The sequence below is a fragment of the Austrofundulus limnaeus genome, unplaced genomic scaffold, assembly GCF_001266775.1.
Source record: "Austrofundulus limnaeus strain Quisiro unplaced genomic scaffold, Austrofundulus_limnaeus-1.0 Scaffold199, whole genome shotgun sequence".
Taxonomy (NCBI): domain Eukaryota; kingdom Metazoa; phylum Chordata; class Actinopteri; order Cyprinodontiformes; family Rivulidae; genus Austrofundulus; species Austrofundulus limnaeus.
In genome coordinates this window covers 577,026-587,774 of record NW_013952601.1, presented here as the reverse complement: position 1 = coordinate 587,774, position 10,749 = coordinate 577,026, and the positions used below count along the sequence as shown (strand labels likewise).

The 10,749-nt window shown below is 40.3% G+C and overlaps 1 protein-coding gene across 2 annotated transcripts in view; it reads right to left on the bottom strand.

Moving 5' to 3' along the window:
* Positions 1-5,648: 5,648 nt before the first annotated feature.
* The window catches only part of mospd2 (motile sperm domain containing 2), a gene marked incomplete at its 3' end in the record, with an annotated part of 26,075 nt that continues 20,974 nt past the window's right edge, over positions 5,649-10,749 (bottom strand). For both annotated transcript variants that reach the window (XM_014018688.1, XM_014018689.1), the window contains 5 exon segments: positions 5,649-6,219; positions 8,640-8,742; positions 9,162-9,282; positions 9,726-9,822; positions 9,968-10,061. In XM_014018688.1, the coding sequence (XP_013874142.1) occupies positions 6,064-6,219; positions 8,640-8,742; positions 9,162-9,282; positions 9,726-9,822; positions 9,968-10,061 (571 nt within the window).

The following is a 10,749-nucleotide window of genomic DNA, read 5'->3' as shown; positions in this document are numbered from 1 at the left end:
AGTCCTGYGGGGTCACGGGGCGGACCCCCTCCTCCTGAACTCGGATGGTAAACGGCCACTGGCGCTCACACCTCCCGACAGCAGAGCGAGGAGGCAGCTGAGAGAAGCGGGAGGTACCGTGTGAGCCCACCTAAAGTGATGGGAGGAGGGATGGAGTAGGTTCAGGGCCTTTATGGTGGGCTGAAGCTGATATAATCAGCACAGATGTCTATAATGGATGCTGCTTGGCCTCTGAGTGTCCCCAGGAGTGTCTCATCCAGTGCAGCTGTGTAGACTTTGCACCAGAGGCTGGATGGGATCCATGACCTTCACCCCCCTCCACATAGAGCTGATACAGTTTCTCCCCTACCAATCAGACCAAAGGGAAACTCCTCAGCCGCTTTTGTTCAGGAGCTGAGCCTTAGCTGGCCACTAGGGGGAGCTCTTGCACAATCTGTATTGTGTGGCTCAGCATGAACTCATTTTCCATGATTACACAGAGAATTATTAGGCCTTGATGGAAGCGGCTGCTGTAAAAATATTCRTAAACAAGAACACATTTTAGGAGAGAATGGATGCTAAAGTAATTTAAAACATACTGAACTGAGAGGTTATGTTTTTCTAAAGAAAAGACAAAAAAAAATCATACAAGTGGATCACAATGTGAGAAGTATTTTAAGTGAATCACATCTCAGGTGCTTTTCTAACAATGTTTTATCCATTWGTGTAAAAACGGGCGCCTTACTGCTACTGTTATCAATTATTTTTAACAAGGTTAAACCCTACAGCTGCCAACTAACATAAAACGACAGGGCTTCTTTTTTCCCCTCACATTTGTTCTCATTCAATGTATTGCTTTTACCTGTAAAACACTGCTCTGAAACTTTACGTAAAAATATGTGTGCTTCTGAAAATTATTTTATTTATATTTATATTTATATTAACCTCAAATACTGAGGTTAAAATCTGGTGTGGTAGTAGCTGGGAGTCATCCCCGATATATTCTCTGAGAGCTAGCAAACTGAGCATAACATTATTTTCAAGGCTAGACCAAAACAGCCCTAAGATAATCCAAGATAATCTTAGTTCCCCATCTCCATCTTCTACCCTTTATCTGTGGTCAGGTCACTGAGGCAATAGGTCTGTAGAAATTTAGTTTTAGGTAGTTTAGGACTGATTTTAGAAGCACAACACTATATTCTTAGTTCTCTTTTTGAAAAAATAACAGTGTTAATCTATGGTTTAATCTATTATGACTTGATTAAAATAGGTATAGCTACATGTCTGAAACATTTTGTCAACACATAAATGACCGCTTGAAATACATTAGGTGAGAATTTTGTCTGAATGCCTGTGACTCAGCCGTAGGCCAGCAGGGGGCGAGCAAARGCATTGAAGAAGMTGYATAAATACTTGAACTTCCGGTTTTATAGTCAGTGTGGGTTTCCTGTCTGCAGAAGCAGCRATAAASCTCCACTCAKATTCCAGATTCTGGTGTTGTATGGTCTTCATTCCTTTTACAAATCACTTTATTTAACATCTGTGTTTATCATCTCGATTTCAGTTTATTGAACAGTAGTTTTCTTACAGGTCMATGAGAGAAACCCAGACTTCCTTATCTCCAGCTCCTCCTGGGGGATCCCAAGGTGTTCCCAGACCASACTGAATATAGAATTCCTTCAGCAAGTTCTGAGTCTGCCTTGGTGTCTCCTTCCAGTGGAGGGARGAGTTCAGGAGGCAACCACCTCAACTGACTCYTTTCAATGCAGAGGAGCAGCGACTCTAGTCCAAGCCTTGGGTGACCGAGCTCTTCGCTTTATCTCTAAAGCTGAGCCTGGCCAACCTAAGGAACCTCATTTCAGGTTGTACCCAGGATCTTGTTATTTTGGTCATGATCCACACCTCATGATCATTGAGGAGGCTWAATTGTAGACAAATCMGTAAATTGAGAGCTTYGCCTTTCTTCACCACAACTGACCAAAGCAACACCATCATTACTGAGGAGGAGGTCCTGATCGGCTGATCCATCTCCTGCTCCATTCTGGCGTCRTGAGCCTGTCCAGATACTTGAGCGCATCCACCTGAGGGCAAAAACTGCATCCGATCTGGAAACATTTTCAACCTGACTCTCATTCCACCTGTGAACTGCACCAGCCCACGCTGAATCAACGGTCCGAAGACACAAACAGAACCGCATCAAAGGCCTAAAGCAGAAACAATACCCTGAGGTTCCCAAACCAGACACCTTCCCCTCCAGATCCATGAACACAACAAACAGGATCAAATATGCAAACGGAAAGAAATGTGTTATTTTCCCACCACTTCTCTCCATGGTGTAGAATCTAACGATGTGCTCTTATCAATTGTTCCACCACCGCTTCAGACAGGAACATGAYGTCCAGCCCAGAATCAAAAATCTCCCTCAATTAATATTCACAGATTTTTGTTTTGTTCTGTTAGCCTGTCTGTAATGTTTGGAGCCTCCTAGCTTGGTTTTTTTAAACAACCCTTTTCATGTCTGAAAACTATTTTAAGATCTCGCTGACCTCTGATTAGAGCGCTTGTCACCAGATGCCAGAGGGAGTAAAAGGCAGAAAAACATGTTTCGATCTYGCTGTAAATCAACAAGGAACCCAGTGAAGCAGATGCKGYCGCTGGGAAAAGAAAACTGGTTGASTTTTACTGGAATTRATAAATGATTTCCATGTCTGTCYTTGACTTCAAAAAGGTCATTTGGAGGGATGCTGAAAACGTGCGTGCTGCTCGTTCTTCTGCGGAGATCTTCTCCATCGTGACAAAAAGCAGCCCGTCTTGTTAAACGCGGCTCTCATTAAGCCCCCATTGATCCCTCTGWCTCATTTTGCTAACCAAACTAAATCATTGCCACCCTCGAGCACTGCCGGAGTACCCTGGAGCCAGGCACACACCGAGTCCAGCTTTGATTTAACTGATGGTTAATGGAAAATCAATCCCATGGAGGAGCCTCTGACTTGTGCAGCTGCAGGGAAACACACACAGAGTGAAACACTGCCCAGTAATTAGCATGATCCAGACAAACCGGTGAGACGGCCCTGTCAGGGAGGTAGGATCAAAAACGGTGACGCATTGCAGTCATTGTTTTACGTTTGACGGCACTGCTCCGTGCAGTTCCTCCTGATGGTTTCCTGGGTTCAGCCAGGTACAGCCTCGGCACTCAGACGCACTTAAAGTCAACTCTCATACATGTGATACCAAAGCTTTTACTGCTGCTCTCTAGAGGAACGCACTCCATTAACCCCCATCTTGTTTTCTTCCTGGTTTGTTTTTTTTTTCTGGACCAAAATAGTGCTAAATGGGTTTGTTTTGAAAGTTTAACTGAGAAACTCACGGTATGATTTACATCCAAAAACACTTTTTCATGTCTTTAACAAAAAAACACTAAAGGGATAGTTTGGATCTCTTGAAGTGGTGCTCTTTGAGCCTTTCAATGACCTCAGTTTGGAGGAATAGTGTTCAAGTTGAACAGATTATTAAATTACAGGGGACACCCCCCCCCCCCCCCCCCCATTTTGCAGACATATGGACGTATAGGGCAATCTCATGAATTTTTTTTTCAAAAGCTCAAACTAACTGTATTTATTCATGTATAATACTAGAAATTTAACCCTAAAAATCCTCCATAAATGGAGGGGTAGTAGTATASACGGGTTATTGAAGATTAGTAGGGATGYACGATATATMAGCATTAACATTGGTAAAGGCCCAWTATGTAAAACTGGGTCGATATTAACATCCGATACTGATTTCCCACTTTTTAGGTTTGWGTTTGTGTTTTGGGAGGTGAAATGTTTGRTTGAGCGGTATCTGTTTGATCATGATAGTGATATTGACACTGCGCAGCCAGGAATAACTGAAATAGGGAGCCATGTCAGAGGTCTGGTCATTTATTTACGGTATCGAAAAAAGACAAGTGTGTTTGTGCAAATATGTCTAATATAATTTGTGTGTTTGTGCAATATCGGTAAATATCGGTTATCGGCCATAACAGCAATAATTATATCGGATATCGATATCGGCTAAAATTTTCATATTGGTGCACCCCTACTGATTTGAATTTTAATGCTTTTTAAGCTCAAAATGATCGCATTATACTCGAGATCATATTATACATGAATAAAAATGGTATCTCAGAACCTGTGGTACTTAAAAAACCCAATAAATAAAATTAAATAACCATTGCCCAACCTGCTCTGCTGCTAGAAATAAGTAGAAATAAGTTCGCCACCTCTCCCCATCCTCCTTTCCCTGCACCACTCCTCTGTTTTCGCTGTGCTTCCCCACTGCCAACAGTCGCATCACGTGAGTACTATGAGTTTTTTGTAAAAATTACAGATTTCTGAGGGTCAAGATACATGTAAAAGTCTGAAAGGGTTATTTTTATTATCATTATTTTTAAACTAGGGTGTCAGACAACTTCCTCTGGTTCTTCCCTTTAGCTCAACACCCTTACATAAAATAAAAAATGTCAAAAGTCTTTTAAGGAATCTCAGGGGTGACTGTTAAGAGGTAATGAGAAGCAACTCATTGCATCAGTTAGGTTAAATAACTTGTTGCCAGCTGCAAGATAATCGCCCATGCCGTAATTATCCAATAGGAGGCTCGTACCTATTTGCTTGGTTAAATACAGGTGGTGCCTTTTTGTTTTGGCTAGGCAGTGCATCTCCACTGGCAAAACTGTCACAAATTCATTTAATAATTTATAAACGTTTGCATAGTTGTCAGTTTGACTTTACATAGTAATTTACATGAAATTATTTTCGTAAGGGGAAATAGTGGCGAGCTTAGCTCTAGCACTAATATAGCATTTCTGCTAAAATAAGCAAGAAGTGTAAAATTTGAGAAAATAGGACATTTTTTGAGTTTGGAGACGTTTAAGATGGTTTTGGTCTTAGCCCCACTTGAATTATCTGTTAGCTTGTTAATTTGGTCAAACAAACTGTTTTTATTTTCAAACTTAAGGCCATTCAAAGTGCTATCTGAAACAGGTAAGATATTCACTATTCATTATCATTTAACAGTTTAAATGATTTGTGCTATCTTTTTACCAGAAATGTACAAAGGATAAGGCTGACAGCAACAATAGAACACTGTAATCTTCAAGGAATGATCACTTKGTAGCCTCCAAAATGATAAAAAGTGTTTATAATCAAAGTAGAATTAGTTTACTCATGACTGCATGAATCATTCCACCCACTGCAAACAAACTGCACTTCTTGATTCCAGTCGTCTCACGTGTGCAAACATCTAATAAGCTCATTCCTTGTGCAGCGCCTCGCGTCCTGATTGCTCCGAGCTGGATCTTGTTATAGATATCAGTGCTCCCTGCTAAGATACAAGTGGGCTGTGCCGCGTCCTTGCAACTTGCCAGTAATTGCTTTGGTATTTTTAGTTTAGTTTAGTGTTGGGGTAATTAAAACAAAATGAGATAGTGCAGACCAAGATCTCTCGTGGCTCCCAGGTCTAAGCGTGGAAGAAGTTGAGTGAGGTCGTATGTTGCTGTGTTTTCAATTACAAACCTCGGCACTAATGAGGGTTTAATAAAGAGTGTGAATATTTTTGCATAAAAGAGAGACAAAGTACGGGGACATCTCTGTTTTGTTGGGTTCGATGGCAAGAAAAAAAGAACAGACTTTGACAAAAGATGTTTATTTCATGTTTTGTAGGTTTAAATACATTTTTTGTAGATTTATAATATAAAAAGTAAACATCAAGTTTAAAATGACTAATATTTTCACTGCACAAACTGTGATTGTTGCATTATTTAAATACATTTTCATGACCATCACTGCTACAATTGTCTGTTAGATTAACTGCGGAATGGTGAGAAGAGGAAAAAGCCTCATCTCTCTTCAGGTACGAGCTCCACATCGGCTCACGTGTCCTTAAAAAGTCAGCTCTCCTCCTCTCCGAGACATCAGCCTGGGGGAGGGATGGGTGGGTGGGGAGGGCAGCGCCGCCGTCTCTTCGGGTGGACAACCGCAGCCCCAGCTGGAAGCGTCAGCACGTCGGAGGCTGACAGACGCAGGCAGAGGATGCGGCGGCGGGTCAGGATGGACGCTGGCTCGTTGTGCCCAGCAGGTAGAGGCACAGCAGGTTGAGTGCCATGAGGATCAGCACCGACACGACCAGGACCTTCTGCAGCCACAAACACGAGTTCACCTTCTGCTCCAGACGGGAGTTGCAGTTCATCAATCGCATGAGCTGGAGAAAGAAAAACTGAGTTAATCTGACAAGTGGTTACAGATTCACCACCAAAAAAACAAAACAAACACGAAAACCCACTTTTTTAACATAAGAAGAAATACAAAATACTTTAATATGCTATTTGGAGGCTTTCTTAGATTCAAACATGTCTTTAAAGCGCCACTCTTTTCAGAAACTATTTTAATCAGCTCCTCTTTTCTGCTCAGTATCTTTTTAAAACACACCAGAGATCTCCTACTTGGCCAGGTCATAGTTTTCAATTTAAATTCTTCTTAAGGTTTTACTGAATCACTTTTCTCTCCTCGGAGGCAAACCAGGTCTCTCTGCTTGCATGCAGGAGATAACCATCTTATTAAATTGCCAGTAAAGGACGCAATATTTCCAATATTCTTTAAAAAAAATTACACCCTAAAGCAGAGGCTCAACAAACAAATTGAAAACTCCAAAAACTCAGAGGGTTCTGACRTTATCAGTCCATTAAATGGATGTTATTAGCGGTTATCAGTCCCATTGAATGGCTTCGGACTGTCCCGACAGTGCCCCCTGGTGGACTGTCCCAACAGTGCCCCCTAGTGGGTTAATATATCAATGACATTGAATGTGTAAATAACAATTTAATTAATTTTTTGTCCGGGGCAGGGCGYGGTTTTCTCGCCGTTTTCTTGCGGCCCGTGCCTGGTCTCGATCCTGGCTCTCCGGTCTGGCACTCTACCCATTGCCCTATGTTGGGCCAGCAACAATGGTCTAGTTTATCTTAGCCATTTTCTCTAAAATTAACCTTAGTGGCTTCATGCCTCATACTAACCAGCTGACAGTCTGAAGCCATTCTATGGGACTGATAACGACTAATAACRTCCATTTAATGGATGATAACATCCRAAGCGGGTGCAAAACTTAAAAAAGTGTTTTGCTTCACCAGATTCCCATTCATTACACTGTACAGTTTACACATAAAAGCAGAAGTGGCTTGAAAGGAGACTGGTCAGTGTGCTCTGAAGGTAGGCATGTCTGAAGGGTTCTGGGAGTGTTTTTCTTGTGTTCACAAGCTTTTATAAAATGTGGTTTGAACKGACATAAAGCCTATGATAAGATCACTTCACCTGCAGTAAATAAACCTCAGAAAAATAAAACAGCTGTAAAGGCTGACGAGACATTTTGAGCCACCTCTTCCCTCCTATGTTCCACTCTTAGGTCAGTGCATTTACTGTAGTGGTCCGGGCCAGCTTCACAACCGACTGAGCCCAACAAACACGTCTTGTTTTTAACTAATTCTAACAATATATATAATCTTTTGCCAGTAAGGTCTTTTTTTCTTAAATTTCACACAGAGATGCTGATAATGATTGAGCTGTGACAKAACCTTTTAATTTGAACTGATAAATCTGTCAGAAACAGATCAAGCAAGAAGCCTTGTGATGCTAAAAGAATGAACACTCAACATACATTTTGATGCTAAAAATTTGTTATGAAATGAACCAAAAAGCTGAAATTAGAGCAGTAAAATAGCTCAAAGGAAGCAGAAGAAAAATCTGAATCAAGCACAAAGAAGCAGAAAGAGAACGGTTGCTGAATTAAGCAGTAAGTAGCTGAAATTTTCACTAAAAGGTGAATTTAGCCAAACAAAGCTAAAATTAGCTGAAATAGATAAAAAGTAGCTTAAATCGAAAGCAACTGCTGAAAGAAGCATGCAAAGCTTACATTAGGAGAAAGAAGCTGATTCAGGTACAAAAAATGTTTAAATCAGCAGAATAGCAGAAAAGAGCAGATAGCTGAAAAGGCAGAAAAAGGCTAAAATAAAAAAAAGAGGACAAATGAAGCTTAAATTAGAACAAAAGGTGAAAARTGCAGTAAGGTTTTTAAACATTTTAAAAGGATTTTATGAATGTTGAATGAAGCTTTAATTTTCATTTAGAGAAAAATGGCAAAAAAGCTAATTATCTACAGATGAAAAAAAATAGCCATTTGGCTAATTCTGGCTTTTTTAAACTACAAATTGTCACGTTTTATTAAATTGCACTGTCTCCTTTTAAATAAAATAAAAAGTATAAATTGCTGAACTACCAAAAGTCATAGCCAGAACCTTTTGATATAAACATTTCTAAAATAGCACAAAAATTGCAGAATGAGATATTAGACAAAAAACCTACAGAAGAAAAAATGGATGCTTTTCTTTAAATGTTTGAATGCTTGATAAGAATAAGCACATCATGTTGTCCTAACCTAAACTTTCTATCACCTGCAAGTGGCACAATCACATTTTTATCTAAAACTTTCCCCACATTCGCAGAAGAAAAACAGACATTTTTTTTGTTTGTTTTGAAGTAGTACAGACCATGGTCAGCTTTATTGAGCGCAAAGCTTTGAGTGAACAAATATTTCTCAACAATTGAAAAATTTTTTGTTTCACTAGAACTTACTGCTGTGCTGACCTCCTGCTGTCCACCATTAAAGGTGTCCACTGGACTGTCCCTGAGAGCGTCCACTGCTGGTTTAACACTATCCAGAGCATGACAACGTAATCTGTAAAAAAAATACACARTTCAGAGATCTGGTGTTCTGTCTACAGGTTTGGATTTGTAAATGTGTAGCAAAGTGGTTCAAATTCCTAAAAGAAAGTACAGTTTGAGATAAGATAAAGATTGCTCAAAATATCTTTTCAAAGCTTCAGGGAGGTTCAAAACTAATAATTTAAACCAGGAAGGAATTTAGAGGAGTTTAAACCAACTCCAACCATAACTGTTACAAATAGGATAACAAAAACATATCAACATTAAAATGTAACATTTGACACCAGATTTGACAGGACCTGGGATGTAGGATTAAAGCAAGGCAGTAACAGCTCACAGGTAATTCAGTTCACAGAAAAACAATCCAAAAATGTAGTGACCTTCTGGAAATCAGCATTTTTCAGCAGTCTTATAATAAGAACTAWCACGCACCTGTGTTCCATGATTTTTGCTTTCGGTACTTCTTTCCAGAACTGTGCCAGATCTTGTGATCCAACGTTTTCCATTTCTGCGGCCATGATCAGAAATCTGTCTTGCGGAGAGGCCTGGGAACCTGCGCACACCCAGCAGAGGGCCCCGTTAAACAAAAACAACTTCTCGTTGGAAGTTTCCCCTATCTTTTCCTACACGCCGTTGCTTTTTATTTACTCTGCACGACAGCGGAGAAGAAGGTTTGTTTCTGACAGCAGACAAGAAGGAATAAGAAAAGAAAGGCAGCTCTGAAAGAGGTCATGCTGAGTCTCCTCCGCTGCGTTCAGCACATCATAACCCTCGGCTGACACATCAGCGCTTGAAGGTCGCTGAGTACCTCAGCACACTGTCAGCTGTCGGATGTTTGGGGGGGGACGATTCTTTTATCTTTCCTGAAATACGCATGTCAGGCAAAAAAAATAAAAAAATAAAAAAAGCGAGGCTGCAAGCACTTTAAGAAGGTAACAGAGTGAAGTGTTTGATTATTTTGGTGTTCAGCACTTTAAAACGAGCGCAGAGCAGTACCTCCATGTAAAGACACGACTATGTCTACTGAAGCTCCCGGTTCACAGCTGCTGCTGCTGGGCTTCACCCTGTACTTCTCAGGTGCTGTGGTCCGGACCTGTGCAGGCACACAACATGTTAGCCAATGAAATCCCTACAAAGCTGCTTATTGGAAAATAACCCATTCATCATAGCTATTTGTTAACGAGGGAACAGATTAAATAACTGGCCACACAGTTGGGTTAAAATCCTTTCAGACTCACCTTAAAGGCCACCTGATTTTTGGTCACGTTGCTCAAGATAATGAGGCATTTCCTCTCATTGTCTCCAGAACCAAAGCTCAGCTCTTCTGCAGGGCTGAAGGAGGGCACACAGAGAGAAAGAGAAATGAAAAAAAAAAAGATTGTACAGTAGAAATCTGTCTGAGTATCAGATCTCGACAATCAAACAACAGCTTCCATTTGTTTCCCAGCAAGCCTCTTTATTTCTCTTGTAAGCAGCTCGTTTGTACAGTGTGAGCTGCTAACATTTCCTGTACCGAGGTGTCTGTGGGGTCTAATTATCTCGTGGTATGTAAATTTTCCAGAAACGCATTGTGTCTCTCCTGCAGGACCATATTTGTAGAAATATGTTGCGACTACAAAAAAATAAAAAAAGAAAAAAAGAGCTTAACAAAGCAGGACTCAAAACTAAATGTTTCAACTAAATGCTTTTCTTCTTGAGTTGGTATGTTAAGAATGGCAAGAAAATTTAACACTGAATGATGAATTTAGAGTTGTATGACAGTTTTTATGTTGGCAACTGTTTTATTGATATCTTATTAGCTTATAGCTGATAGCTTTATTATGTATTTAGTAGGGGTGTAAGAAAATATCGATACACTGAAATATCGCGATATTTCATTTCCCGATACTGTATCGATATTCTAAAGCCCTGTATCGATTTTTTTATTAATGTTATTAATGTTATCGCCTTGCTTATATCCTCGTCTCGCAATATATCGGGATATATCGTATCGTGACCCCTCTGTCATGATATGTATCAT